Source organism: Numida meleagris, chromosome 4, assembly GCF_002078875.1.
Source record: "Numida meleagris isolate 19003 breed g44 Domestic line chromosome 4, NumMel1.0, whole genome shotgun sequence".
Classification (NCBI taxonomy): domain Eukaryota; kingdom Metazoa; phylum Chordata; class Aves; order Galliformes; family Numididae; genus Numida; species Numida meleagris.
The window spans coordinates 75,675,207-75,689,909 of record NC_034412.1 but is presented as its reverse complement, the minus strand read 5'-3'; the positions used below and the strand labels follow the sequence as shown (position 1 = coordinate 75,689,909).

At 37.9% G+C, this 14,703-nt stretch overlaps 1 protein-coding gene across 4 annotated transcripts in view; it reads left to right on the top strand.

Annotated features, from left to right (window-relative positions):
* FAM114A1 (family with sequence similarity 114 member A1) overlaps positions 1–13,953 on the top strand; it is a 34,288-nt gene extending 20,335 nt beyond the window's left edge. For 3 of the 4 annotated variants that reach the window (XM_021393934.1, XM_021393931.1, XM_021393935.1), the window contains 6 exons: positions 2,758–2,843; positions 3,969–4,139; positions 5,370–5,509; positions 6,211–6,283; positions 9,352–9,405; positions 10,949–13,953. In XM_021393934.1, the coding sequence (XP_021249609.1) occupies positions 2,758–2,843; positions 3,969–4,139; positions 5,370–5,509; positions 6,211–6,283; positions 9,352–9,405; positions 10,949–11,050 (626 nt within the window). In that variant the 3' untranslated portion in view covers positions 11,051–13,953. The remainder of the gene's footprint in view (positions 1–2,757; positions 2,844–3,968; positions 4,140–5,369; positions 5,510–6,210; positions 6,284–9,351; positions 9,406–10,948) is intronic. The other variant, XM_021393933.1, reaches the window with a different exon arrangement.

Sequence of the window (14,703 nt, the reverse complement as noted above, 5' to 3'; positions counted from 1 at the left end):
GCTGACGGAAGGTGGTCACTCTCCTGACTGGGCATTGTGGCATTTCTTCAGCCTCATCTCTAGCCCAGAGTGCATGCAACACTGCAGAGAGAGAGCTCTGAACTCTGTGCAGTGCTTTGACATGACCCTCGAGGCAGTGTCCCAGTCTGGGTCCTAGTCACAAAAATGTGTTATCTTCATTAAAATCTGTCAGAGGGAGTGAAGGCTTCTTAGGAGCTTCATAAAACTTCCTGAGTCAGGGAAAACAGACCTTTTATTGAGTTGTGAGTGCATAGGATCTGCAGGGTTTTTATTAAGAACAGCAGATGCTTAAAACCTTGTAAAAACGTGAAGGCTTCCATGAATAGATCCTTACAGGACAGCTGACCGCCCTTTTCAGATAAAAACAATATCTACTGCCTTTACATGTAACACTGTGTGGAATTTGCATGTCGGTTTCCCCAAAGCATACTATTGTTAAACTGTTTCATATTCCACTCGGACTTCGGTTTGCCAATCTTTACATAATTCAGATTATGTTCCAGCAGTTCTCCATTGGCTACACTTAGTGTTCTTGTCACATTTAACAACTAAGTTTAGCTCTTAGGGGTGAACCAATATGTATCCCCCTCTGGAAGCACATTTGATCTTTAAATTTATGCTAAGCAAATGGTCTGTGTTTAATGTTAGGAGAAATTTTAAACATCATTTGGCATCCAGCATTGATAAAAGTACAGTTTAACAATGGGTTGGCTGGTCAGGGTTAAATGCAGCTCATGTCTTGCTCTAAAGGGGAGGCTTCATTCTAGTTTGTGCTAAGCAAGGTGCTGTTAAGCACATGAATAGGTTTTACGCTTACAAAATCAAGCCTGCAAGCCATATGTTCATTTAATGGCATATTTTTATTAAAGAATTATGTAATTTCACTTAAAGTTAGTCATCTAGTAAGAGGCAGCAGGCTATGTTAAAGCTTGGGAAAGAATTTTGAATTTTGATCCTGCTTGCCAGCTAGTTTATAGCAGTGATAAACGTACCTTCCATAGGATTTTCCATGCTTCCATGCTTGATAAAACTTGTGGGTTTTTCTCCTTTATATGATGAAGCCATCCCCCTGCAGAAGCCAGAGATTCTTTGTTGGTGTCTGAAGATGTTAAAACTTACCTACCCACTGAGCAATATTTAAAAACAAGTTAATTACCACTTATTGACTAATTTTTTTGCCAGTTTCCTGTAATCAAGGCCATGTTACTTATGCGGTGTCATTTACCAGTGCTATATATGTATATGTATACATATATATATATAATAGGCTGAAAGTCAGTGTCTTGTACTAGAGTATTTCAAGAAGAGTGGCTGTTTGTTTTATGTAAGCTCTTCAGATATCATTCAGAGTTGTTAGTGCTGCTTTCAGTTTTTAAGTTAGATGCTTTCAGTCCTACACAAGGAGAAATCACCGCACTGATCCTTGGAGGGCTGCTTTAGGAAAGGAGTGGGGCTGGACTTTGTTCTTGACAGCTTTGAAACTGGAGTTGGAGGTTTATTGTCTCTTTGCTTGGCTCAGTGAGAGGTGGAAAATCAACAACAGGAAAAGAGAGGAAAGGGATATTTTCTGATACCAGTTGGAGAAAGCCAAATGCATACCCTTCTTTTTCTGATGCTTTCCTTGTACACTGTGATTGTGCAACCCTTTCATGTAATTTTCACTGCAGCTTCTTTTCCTTTTCAGCTCTTTATGAAATAATGAGAGAAGTAGCTTTGCCTACATTTTGAAAGCCATTAACAGCAAAGATTTCATGTGCAAGCATGTGAGGTTAAGCGATAAATTATTGAGATGAATATGCCAGTTATCAACAATTTTGCTAACTCTGCAGTGATCTGGTGAACTGTCTATCTGTTTTCAGTGTGCTGCAGTTTATAGAACAATTCAGCATTGTCTTAAGAACAAGTGAATTCAGTGTGTCCAGGACACAAACAAAAAAAAGGACAAAGTAAGACATGAAATTCATTTTTGAAGTAGCTGGACTTTTATCATGCTCAGTAAGGGGACTTGATTTTTTTAAAGTTATTAAGCTAAAAAAATGGATTTTGCATATTCTATTAGGAGATGTTAATGAAGATTCCAAACTCAGTCAGCGTAGCTTAACCGGAGAACCAAATTTACCAACTTTTAGGAGCCTGGAGCATGCTAGGATATGGCAACTGCCAGCGGTCAAAGGGATATATATAACAAAAGCAAAGTTCAAATACCAGTGGTATTTACCTTTACCTTGTGCAATAATGATGCAAGCGTAAAACTCATTACTGAAAAAAATTCTTCGTTTAATAAAGCTCAATCTTAAAATCCAAAGAAAACATATTTCCTAGTTGTGGTTTGCAGACAGAACAATAGAGAACATATTTTCCAGTCTTTCGTCTGAGACTGTGTCAGTATCTGGCCCTGACGCAGTTTTTATTCCTTGGATTCAGAGAAGAGGTTGGTGTCTCTTCTTTGTTATTTAATGGGTTGTGTATTTTCATCAGGTAACTAGGAAGCATGCAACTTCTCTGCTTACCTGCCTTAGTGAAATATGCTAGTATTTAAAATGAGGTGGAAGGAACAGTCAGTGTCAAGCTAGGATGCTTAGTCTCTATTGCTTTCTCTCTTCTTTGAGCATCCATCTTCCCCTTCCTTATATCATTGTCACTGGTCTTCAAGTTCTAGAGTGTTTGCAGAAGCTATTTGGATGTATTAGATTGTGTGAAATATTAATAATAACAAAAAATGTCTTTCTCTTGCAGCAGATATGGGAGAAGAGTTTGTCAGCATGCTCACAGAGCTGCTATTTGAATTACATGTGGCTGCAACTCCTGACAAACTGAACAAGGTTCGTGCTTGTCAGCAAGCTGCCCTCTGTTCCTTGGGCAAAGAGGAAGAGGGAGCTCTTTGTTCTGGTCTGACACAGAGCTGCAGACAGCTCAGATCAGACAGTTCAGAAGACGAAGTATGGGATGGTGGGACTAAAAGTATAAATACTTCCACAGAAGAGCTGAGATTAGTGAGGAATACAGTTGAAATGCCCAACTAGCACAGTAGGCCATGTCAGAAAGTCTTGAAGCAGGGATGTCTCAGCAGAACAGAGATCTGGAGACTTGGTCTTAGGTATGAAGAACAGTGGCAAATTTCAGGAGCATGTTTCTGAGGGACTTCTCCAGTCCTTCTCAGGTAGAAAGGAGGTCTTTCTCTATCTCATCAAGCTTTAATCATCTCAAAATTAGATGGCTAGAAACTAATTACATTAGTAGTCACATTTTTTCTACCAAGCACCCTTAAAGGTGATTCACCTCCTGATCTTAGGCTCAGATGCATGTTTTTCTCTCTTGCTGCATAGATAGCTTACTGATAACTAGTTTAGGCTTATATTATTACATGTTTTAATTCAACTTTACATTAAAAAAGAGAAATAATAAATTTCTTACTAACTATAAAATTTGTCTCAGAAGCTTGGATACAACATTAAGGTTTTTCCACTTTAATCTACCTTCAAGCGTGGGAAGGTAGCAGAAAATACAGCAATTTTCTAATTATTTTTCTTTTAAGAATTTGGGACAACTCTCTTACCTCTCCAGTATTTTTACCTTTCTTAATACCAACCTCTTCTTAATTTGAGAAAGTTATTTCCATGTAGATTCCTTTGAACAGTGCCTCATTAAGCTGAAATATTAGTCACTTTGAAATATTTGTAGCTATTAACACTAATTCTTTGTGTTGGCTAAGAACATCATACCTGTACAGAATTTATCCCTGGCTGATCCATCTTTATGCAGTCGGAAATACTTCTACCTACAGTTTCTTGAAAACACACTTAACTAAATGCCACCCAAGAGACTTGATGTGTTTAAAACTTCTGAATGAAAATAATAATTACATGCACTGTTAATTAATATTTAGGAATGTTATTTGATATTCCCTATTTTAACTGTACTTTGGGGTTGGGTTTTTTGTTTGGCAGGCTAGGAAAAAAGCTCATGAGTGGCTGGAAGAAGCCAGTTTATCCACCTCAGTAGACATAGAAGAGAAGCTAAAAGAGAAGCCTGGAGAACCTGATGAAGAAAAGACTGAAAATGGAAAAGACAAAATTGACAGTGATAAACCAGAAGTAAATAAAAGCAAAACCGTGGAGGTAAAATACCTTTGGAGGATAAGTTTAATTAAGCAAATTCTCATTGTTTCTTAGATAAGATTACTTCTTTATCTTATGTATTGGTATTATATGTTATTCTTATTTGTTAAACTCACTGAATTATTGAGAAGAATTAACATATAACTGCTCAATGCAGACCCAATAGGAAATTAACTTACAGAAATATTTTTACTGTAAGTCTTTTCCCATGAGTAAATATCAAAGTACCAAATCCTCTGCTCATCATATTTTCTTCCTGTCTACATTTCTGTGTGTATGCATGGAGATAAACAACATACAGTGAGCTGAGAAATTCTATGGCGTAAATCTGAAGAACAGGGAAGGTCAAATATCAGCATTCCTTAGGATCTCTTTCTCCCAGTCACAGTACTTGGCAAAAATTCTCCAGCTTTATTTAATCTAATGAATAGCTCTAATCACAAACAGACCGAATGTATAATATTTAGGCAATTCATAAGTGTTAATTCTCTTTATACACTGAAGGGTAAATGTATTTTGTTCATTTAGACAACACCTCTTGTGGATGTGGTTGATTGTAATTGAATATTTTATGCAAAGTTACAGCAATTTTAGATGTGGTTAGGATCTTTGTCAAGATGTTTTAACTAATTGTAATAAAGGAATTGTCTGCCATATTTCCTTACAGAAAAAAAAAATCCAAAGAAGGAAATGGAGTTACACTGTATGTGTTACAGATATTTCCAGCTGGCACCAGCTTGTGAAAGTTGTGATGCCAGAGTGCTAGGTAGATTTTTTTATTATTGCTGATAAAAAGCACTTTTTTATTGGGAATTTTATCAACTTCTAAACTGGAAATTCATCTGATGAATGACTCAATACTTTGGGCTCCATATGAAAGCAATTATGACTTATTCTACAGTAAATGGATCTTTGTATTTGTTAGGAAAGACTTAAAAGCACTGTTTTAGAAAATCTAGGAGCCTGACAAGTTTGCCATCCAAATTAATGAGAGTTTTGTTCTTACTAGTTTTTCTTGATCACCATATGGCTTGTATTTTATAATCTGTGAGTATTTCATTTTTCAGTACCATTTGTGAGGATGACTTTATGGTGTATTTATGGTGGCATCTCTATCTGGGGAGGAGAAGTATTGTATGTTTAAAATTATCATATATATATATGTGTATGTATATTTATCAGTGCTGCCATTATTGCTGATATTGTTCCCTATTCTTAATTTAATTTAAGGAAATCTACATGCTGTCCATTGAAAGTCTGGCTGAGGTAACTGCTCGTTGTATAGAACAGCTTCATAAAGTAGCAGAATTAATTCTGCATGGGCAGGAAGTAGAAAAAACAGCTCAAGACCAAGCAAAAGTACTGACAAAGTGAGTGTTACGTATTTCACATACGATCATTTGACATTTGTTTGAAACTCATTAAGTTCTGTTGAGCTTTTGACATTTGAAGGTGCAATAAGTTCACGAATCAATAAACAACACTGGCTTTAGGGGTCTTGGCACTATATTTCCTCAGGTAGTCCTCAGTAACTTTGTAGTAATACACAACAGAACATACATAAATTTAAGAAGCCAGTTTATCCAGGGGGAGTCAGAATTAGGATTTAAAGCTCTCTGTAGTGATAGATTCTACTGATTTCAGTGAGTTTTGCTTGCCTCATAAGGATTTCACCCCAAGATGTTGTAAGCACTTGAGTACTAAGCAAAATATGTCAGCAAGTGTTTGTCTTTAGGGCTAGCAGCCCTAGCAAAGTCCAAAGAAACACTTAAGTCCGAAATAAAGTACTTGAACGAGTGCTTCACAGAATTAGAGCAAAGGTATGGTACACTTCACAGGATGAGGTTTGATGTTATGTACTTGTGAATATTTAGCAAAACAGTTAAAGATCTAGAATTAGAACTAGGTCTCCTTTTCCTCTTGTACTTTAACCGCAAGTATACTTCCTCTTTCAGTTTTTTTAGTGCTTAGATAAGAATCTTCTCACTAGTGCCTGCAGTAGTCATAGGGTTCTTATCTCCTACCAGGAAAATGCTGTAATTTTGTATTTGTCTCTCCTTTCTTAAAACAGTTTAACAAGTGCTATGTGCAATGAAGTTTCATCTTTATCAAAGAAGTTTTGCGATTCTTTAACAGCAGCTGGGGTAAGATAACAACTTTTTCTTTACCATTGGAGCTTTTATTAACATAGTTCACTTCTTAAAATAGAAAGTATTACCAGTAAAAAGAAGGCACTTCTTTCCTCAGATCAAGAGCACAAAGTGTTTTCCTAGCAGATTTCTAGTTTATAAGCCTTGATAGACTGCAGCATGTCCTCTGCCTTCTAAAATCTCTTTCTAGACACCATTCTCCCATTTTCCCATAAGAGAAAGTAATCTCATAATCTCATAAGAGATTAGAAAAATCTCTTTGGACTTCCATCTTAAAGAACGATGTCTTGTATCCCAGGACAGGCCATTTGGGAACACCCAGTGATCTGTGGCCATCTTTATAGAAGTGTAGTTTCTTTCCTTTTCCCAACCCTGTTGCCTTTGCTTTGCTCTCACTGACAAAGGGAACGCAGTTATGAAGGCGAATGGGCAGATACTGGAGGGAGCAGTGGGGGCCTTTTACAGGCCTGTAGTGCATGCCTGGCCTTCCGAGGCATTTTAAACAGGACTGACGTCTGAGCAGGATCCAGAGGGAAACGTTTGCTGATGCTGAAATTGTTTGTAAATATCAGAGAAGAGTTCTGGCTCTCCTGGTTACTCCAGGAGAGGGTAAATGTACGTCAAAGGAGATTTCCACAATAGTCCCATGAGTTTTTCCAATACATCAGTGAAGAAGTTTTTTTTTCAGTTATTTGTTGAGAAGATAATACATTGGATTGCTTTTGTTCTGAATAATTTACATTCCTTCCCATTACCCTTGAAGAATCTGCTCATTTTGCAGTTTGGGATTGTGTTTTAGTATATTTTTGTGACACGCTTGCAATAAGTATATATACAAACAAAAATAAATTTCACATGAAATATCAAGCTGGGACAACTCAGAAAATTGGAAACTGAAGCTGTCATAAGCATCACACTAGGCTTTGTGCTTATCAGCTCTCTACTCAGATTTTAGGACCTGATTGATCTTGTGAATATTTGTATGGACGCAGGAAGAAATCAAGCACAAATACACTTCCCGCTGCCAGCATACTCTCTAGAAGAAAGCTTTGTTTGGGCTGTCTGGTGATGTTTAAGCACGCTGTCACATCCCTGCAAGCTTCCAGAGGATGATGTTATTCTATGATTTTATAGTGAAGCACGTGAACAGGTTACCGAGATTGGTGGTGGATGCCTCGTCCCTGGAGACATCTAAGGTCAGGCTGGGCGGGGCCCTGAGCACCCTGATGGAGCTGAAGGTATCCCTGTTCATTGCAGGGGAGTTGGACTAGATGACCTTTAAGGGTCCCTTCCAACTCAAACGATTCTATGTGGGCCTTCTACTGTTGTTTTTTCAAACATAGTGCTATCCTGATGAGCTGTATCTTCATAATTCAGATGTTAGTTGTAGTGCTGGCTGTGCCCAACGTCCATAATGTCACAATATTTCTAACAGGGAGCAGTAATGCAGAATTAAGAAATAGCAGCTTCTCTCGATATGCAATATGTCTTTCAAACTTGAACTTATTCATAGAATCATAGAATTGCTCAGGTTGGGAAAGACCTTCAAGATCATCAAGTCCAACCGCAACCTAACCATACTGCTCTAACAACCCACTGCTAAATCATGTCCCTGAGCACCACATCCAAACGGTTTTTAAACACATTCAGGGATGGTGACTCAACCACCTCCCTGGGGAGCCTGTTCCAGTGCTTAACAACCCTTTCTGTAAAGAGGTTTTTCCTGATATGCAACCTAAACCTCCCCTGGTGCAACTTGAGGCCATTTCCCCTTGTCCTGTCACCTGTCACCAGTGAGAAGAGACCAGCCCTGCTCTCACTGCAATCACCTTTCAGGTATTTGAAGAGAGCAATGAGGTCTCCCCTCAGCCCTCTCTTCCCCAGACTAAACAGCCCCAGTTCCTTTAGTCGCTCCTTGTAAGGCGTATTCTCCAAGCCCTTCACAAGCCTTGTTGCCCTTCTTTGCATCTTATTGATGCATGCAGTCAATAGTATTTGATACTGCTCGCTATCTGAAACAAAGTTTATTGACAATGAACTACACAGTACATCCTGTAATGGATTTCCTAATAACTGACAGTGAAATTGCTTTTCTTTTTCGTAACTGCCTTCCCTTTGTTCTGGTATGTCTGAGCTGAAATGAAGGTGTGTCATGTTTCTTTAAATCTGTAATATGAAAGCCACAAGGCTGTAAGGGGACATTCTTCAGTTAAATTAATGGGTATTGTATTCCCTTTGTTCTAAGGAAGTCTGCCATTTGGTATTAGAAGAAAGAAAATCTTCCCGGAGGTTACTGTCATTCTAAAAAATACAACGCAATACGTAGATTAGTGAGAAGGAAAAAAGGAAAGAACTTTTGTCATTATGAAAAGCAGAAGAGATGGTGACTCTTGGTTTTCTGGGGCTTTGATTCTGGAGCCTCTAGTGACTTCTCTGCTCTGTGTACCCATCCGCAATCCTGGCTGGTAGTTGGCAAAAATGCTGTGTGTGCTGAGCCAGTCACACACATTCACTGGCCTGCCTGTGTTGTCCAGCTCAACTGCACTGTCTCCAGGCTGAGCGTCTGCTTCACCTGTTTCTCCTTCTGAAGGGGAACTACTCCGGGCCTTTCACTTCCACCTGACCACAGATTTTCAGGAACCTTCTAAGAACTTCTTTATCCTTCCAACCTGTACTTCCCCTTGAAATCAGCCAGTGGCTAAAACACTTTGAGGGGATGAAAAGGGCACTGGCAGTCAGATGGGAAGACAATGTAATCACATAAATCTTATATCCGTAGGAAACCAAGCAATGTGAAACTCTGCATTACATGAGCTAATGTAAAAGTAAAATCCTGGTTCTGTCTCAGTTCATTGTACTCAGTGATAGAAATGCGTGGGGGCTACTGAGGTGTGTATGAAATGTAGGCACAGTTAAAGGGAATACTGTGATAAACAATCTGAATAAGAATCAAGGTGAAACGAGACCTTTCAAGAATACATAAAAGCACTGCTCAGATACCAATATATTTCTGTTAAATGTATTTATCGTCCTGGCATTTCATTCTATTTTCTGGTTTACAGAGCAGTATGAAGGCAGAGGTTCTGAACCCCATCATTGACAGTGTATTATTAGAGGTAAGCTGTCACCTTTCTCACATTAGGAATGCTCTAGTGAGACGATTTCAAAATGAAACAGTCACATTTATGTCTGAAGACAGAATATAAGTAGAATACAGTACATAAGGTAATGATGATACCATTCTGGCTGCTCAGTGCCAGCTCAGAAACCCCTCGTTTTGCATTCAGCCTCTCCCACAAATACTGTAATACTGCATTTGTGAAGGTTCTTAAAACTGTGTGACTAAAAATGAGACTGACCAGCTCATAAGTTCTTCAGCTTATTGGTCAGAGCACAGCAGAAAGTTCGCAATGTGCTGTTGAGCCCTTTTTTAACCAATGCACAAGTTGCCTGGGCAAAGTCTGATCTAAATGTTCTGTTAACAATTTCAAATCTTGCAAAGTGTTTCTTGCTCACAGATAGTTTCAGCCTGTACTTTTCTTTAAAGTTTGGGTTGCAGAAATGCTGCAGAGTGTCCTATCCACAGGCATTTAGATTTCTACCAAGATTTCACAGTCCAGCAGCATTGATCAGCGCATGGATAGCCATATCTCAGGCATCAAAATGTTCATGAGCGATTTCTTCTGTGATTCACCATGATCTATTTTTCATCAGAAAAGCACAGCAAGTAAATTGGCCTCAGTTTACCATGGAGGGAAGAGGTCAAGAAGGAGTAATATGCTCATAAAGTACTGAAATGTGTACTGTCTGCAGCATGAACTCTTTTAGTCAGCTACTTAGATCACATTTCTTTAAACATAAACATACAAATAGTAGTGACTGCAGTTTGTCATTCTGTATCTAATAGCCACGTTCTTTTAAAAATGATGAAAAGGTTGTTTTAAAATAAGCAATTTTGCATAATTCAGCATCTTTGAGGAAAATAAGGGAAAGTTGAATAAAGCTGTAATAAAGATTACTATATTGTTCCTTACATTATAGGATAAATTTGCTGTTGCAGCTGACACATCTTTATATGCTCCAGGACTTGCAGTTTCTGGGAAGGTCCAGAATAGTGGAATAAGCTGTTTTGTATCTATAACCTCATTATTTGTATAGAAACACTTATTAGTACAGTCTGGGTTCAAGAAGTATTGCAAGCTGCTGTACTGTTCAGTGTTAGAAATTCTGTAAATACTAAATGGTGTATTTAAATCATCATAATTATTCAAACTGTTAATTTAAGTGCCAGTTCTTCCACCTACACCAAATTTAAAATTAGTTCTGCGATGGAAAGAATAGTTGATTTATATTTAAAAAATCAGATCTACTTCTGAATACAGTGCCATGTTATTCTACTCACATTACAAACAAAACTCTCCAGGAGTTCAAACTGAGGGGAAATCAGATTTTAATGTAGCGATTCAGGCCATGCTTATTCACTGTAAGCTGTTGTAATGCACCATTTTTGTTATCTACAGATTCTAAAATCCTGTGGGAATACATATGCTAATGCAGCATGATGCAGATCTAACAAAGACAGTTTATTCTAAAACTACATTGTAATTCCTGAAATACATGACAAGTAAACTGATGAATCCCACTTTCTCTCCCCATTAGGGTTGCAACAGTACTACTTACGTTCAGGATGCTTTCCAGCTATTGCTTCCAGTGCTGCAAATTTCACATATCCAGACCAGTTGTTTGAAAGCACAAGAGTGACGGTCTCCCAGCAGTTGTCACCACTGGGCTTAACAGAGACCACAGACCTAATCCCTTTAATGTGTGTGGATGGAAGAGGTGGTATGGAAGACGTCTGGCCACCAAGAGTCCCCTGAAGACACTCAACGCGGTTTTGCACATACAATATCGAGCAACATTTTAAAACTCTTTCAGACTTTTAGACTTCAGAAATAGTTAGAAAATTGAGTCATTTCTTTTCCGTCAGAGTATACCCTTTGCATTAATTTAAATTGGATTAATGATTTATTGATATTGGTATTGCCATAAAAATGGATTCCAAATGTTGAGCCTTGCGGTTGTAGACAACATATGAAGTCAATTAGAATGCAAAGTTCTTTAAAACATTTCAGCCCAAATAATTTCCATTGCTTGCTTCCTGTCCGTTAAAAATGTGTATTTCAAAAGTTGCTTTCAGTGTTTAAGCTTAGTCAACATGAACAAATTACCATAGTGTTGTGCTTGTTAAATATTATTTACAGTAGTAAATGATAACCTTGTAATAATCTCACCACTTACATAACACTTTGTGTTCAAGGGGTTGCACAGTAATAGGTACTAACTTTGCTGAGCTAAAATTCTGGAGGATGTGCATACAGAATTATACTAAAAAGAAATGGAGTGAATCAGAAATTTTCCCTTCTTTTAATTAATCGACAACTGTTTATGAAACACCCCCCAAAGTAATCTCCTCTCGGATGTGTCACCAGGTTACCACTTTGGTTTCTAATTTGGTGTTTAAATGTTATGAACCTTTTTACCAAATGGATTTACAAACACCGACAAGTCAAAAGTATTGGTTTTGGGCATAACAGTGAAGAGAGGTGATGAGATAGTTGCTGTGGCTATGTTGGAACAACCACCTTTTCTTTGAGGCCGTGGCTGGACACAGTGCAGATGAGCAACAGGAACGTTTCAGAATAACACTAGCAACCGTGATAATTTCACATACTCTTATCTTAAAATCCTGAGTGGTGAACCTCAGAGTTTCTTTAGCCTAGTTTACCTCAAAGACAGGAAGAACCTTCCAATATTTGTTGTAGCCTGTTCTCCTGGATTTTTGTTATTACATTTCTCACAGCTGTTTTGTGTTTTTTTTCCTCCTGATACACTCATGAATTGTATTTAAATATTTTTTAATTCTAGCTAGCATCTGAATATGTTTAATCATTGGTGCATAGTACATACATTGTAAAAATAATGCAACAGAGGAAATAATTTCCTGTTTGTTAGAAAGGAGAAACCACGTATCTGCTTTGCATATAGTGAGTCCACAGAAGTGATGACAGAAAGGTTTGTCTCTGTTTACACTGTTGTGATACCTGATCTGCAGTTACATGCATTGCATACTTTTCCATCTTTTGATATTTAAAGATGAAGTTTTCACTACCCCTGCGATCAGTTTGTCATGCAAAATGTATTTTCTGACACTCTGTAATTTTAAAACTTTGAGATATCTTTCTGGGAAAATAGAAGGAGTACAGCCTTCAAATCCACTTGCACAGAATGTGCTTTAAAAAGTACCGTGAGCAAAAGTAAGCAAACCCCTTAGCAGCTGGAAAGGGAAAGAAAGTTTGACATTCATTGGTATTTATGCCATATTGAACAGCTGATTTCACTGCGATGTGGTAAAAAAAAGGGACACTGGAAAATGTAACTGGTGAGCAGACTCAGCAGCCCGAGGTAGGACACAGCTCCCGCCAACCACGGTATCTGTGCTGCTTCCATCTGACATTGCTTTATTTCTGGAAGCGTGTTTTCAAATGAAAATATTTTCAGACTCGATGTTTCTCTGGCCTCTGCACTTTGAGAGGAATAAACATACTCCTCTATGGTAGTCCTGTCTGGTTGCTGGAAGAGACATGCATGCACGTACGTGACCAGGAGTGACTCCTGTATACACACAGGCCCAGAACAACTCCTCAGCGTGGATTACTGAAGACCACATGCTTTCTCCATATACTTGACCATGAGCAGTTTTCAGTTCTAAATATCTGGACACAAATTAAAACAGTCAGAAGCTTGTAAAAAGTTCTTTTCTGTAAAGCATTTTTTCCTGTCCTATGCTGGCAAGCAGAATATGATATCTGGTTAAAAACTTGTTCATTTTTCAAACAAACACTGTCAAGAAAGCCTGGTGTTTTCAGCTCTCAATCAATACATCTTGGATTTATTTTTACTTTAATTTGATCATAACTTTTTGTCAAGAAGCCTTTCTGTCCCTGTTGGAATAGAGCTCTGTGGCAGGTACCTGTAAGCACAGTATTACTGCCCAGGGAATCGTCCAAGGAATGTACCAATAGCTCTTTTATACGGCTCCTCTGTTGAGTTAATGTTTTCTGATATAAATGATTTTAGTTACTTTTTCTTATGGACCTTTCATTTTCCTCTGAAATACAGTGCAGAATATATAGTGTTAAACCTGTCAGAAAAATGTGGTAACTAATAGTGGTGCTTTTTAGCAGGGGCTGAACAATACTGTATTAGAAGCCTCGGGGGATAATGTTTAAATTGTTGAGGGGCATTCTTAAGACAAAGATTGCTTGTCTGAGATATTCCTTGTGAGAGGTTTCGCTGTCTTGCTTAAATTATGTATGTATTGAATAAAGTACCTTGCCCTAAAGTAAAAGAAGTTATAAAAATAACACGTAGCATTGAGTACTCACATCCATACAACATAGGAAGAGAAACAGGGCAGAATATGAGCATAGAGATACTCCATCTGATCTCAGATTTATCCCAGGAAAACTGTAATGCTGAATCTTTAAATCAATTTTAGGGAAATACTGTTTTATTATAAAAGCACTACATGGATGTAACCAGAATATTTTGTTTACATGGGCTTGTATTTTTCCATCAGTCAAATAAAGGGTTTGAGATACGGAGCTGGGACAGTGTGCTAAAAAATGTCATGTGATGAGAAGATGAACTGAGTGCAGTATTTCTGATTTTGTGATTTACCTTTGGAGTGATGAATGGGATTTTATTGAGAGCCTGTCAAAGACAGACGTCGCCATAAACTTTTATGGGAAACTCTTCCTTTTTTCACCTTTTTCCCAGTCAGTACAGCAAGTGTGCTCTGGCATTTGTTAAACTGCTAGGTTTTAGGTACTTTTTTAAAAAATAGCCTCAGTTGTGGAAATTACCTGCTGTCTTGAGCAGATTGGGTTTTCATAACATTTTGTTCACTGTTGAGTACACCTTTGTACACAGAGAAGAAAGCTTTGACCAAGGCAGACTTTTGAATTCTGGGTTGAGAAATATATCAAGATTAAACTTAAAACAATGTCTGCACACCCACAGGCTCACAGATAATCCACTACTACAGGTCTCAGCAAAGTAAACTATGAGGTAAGTCACTTACCATACTTGTATATTAAAGGTATTTGCTTTTTTTTTTTTTTTTTTTTTCAAACAAAGCAAGCTGTAATTTGTTTGCTGCCTTTTAGGGTGTAGTCTATTCATGTGTAAACATCTCTTCCCCATGATTTGCTCCTACACTCCAGATCCATTGCTTCAGACAGCTACACAAAAGAACTGTCTCTTCCACTTCTTTCATGTTGCTTAGATCACCCACTGAAGCCCTTAATATCGTTCTCTAAAATGTGCCTTAATCATATAATACAAAATTACAA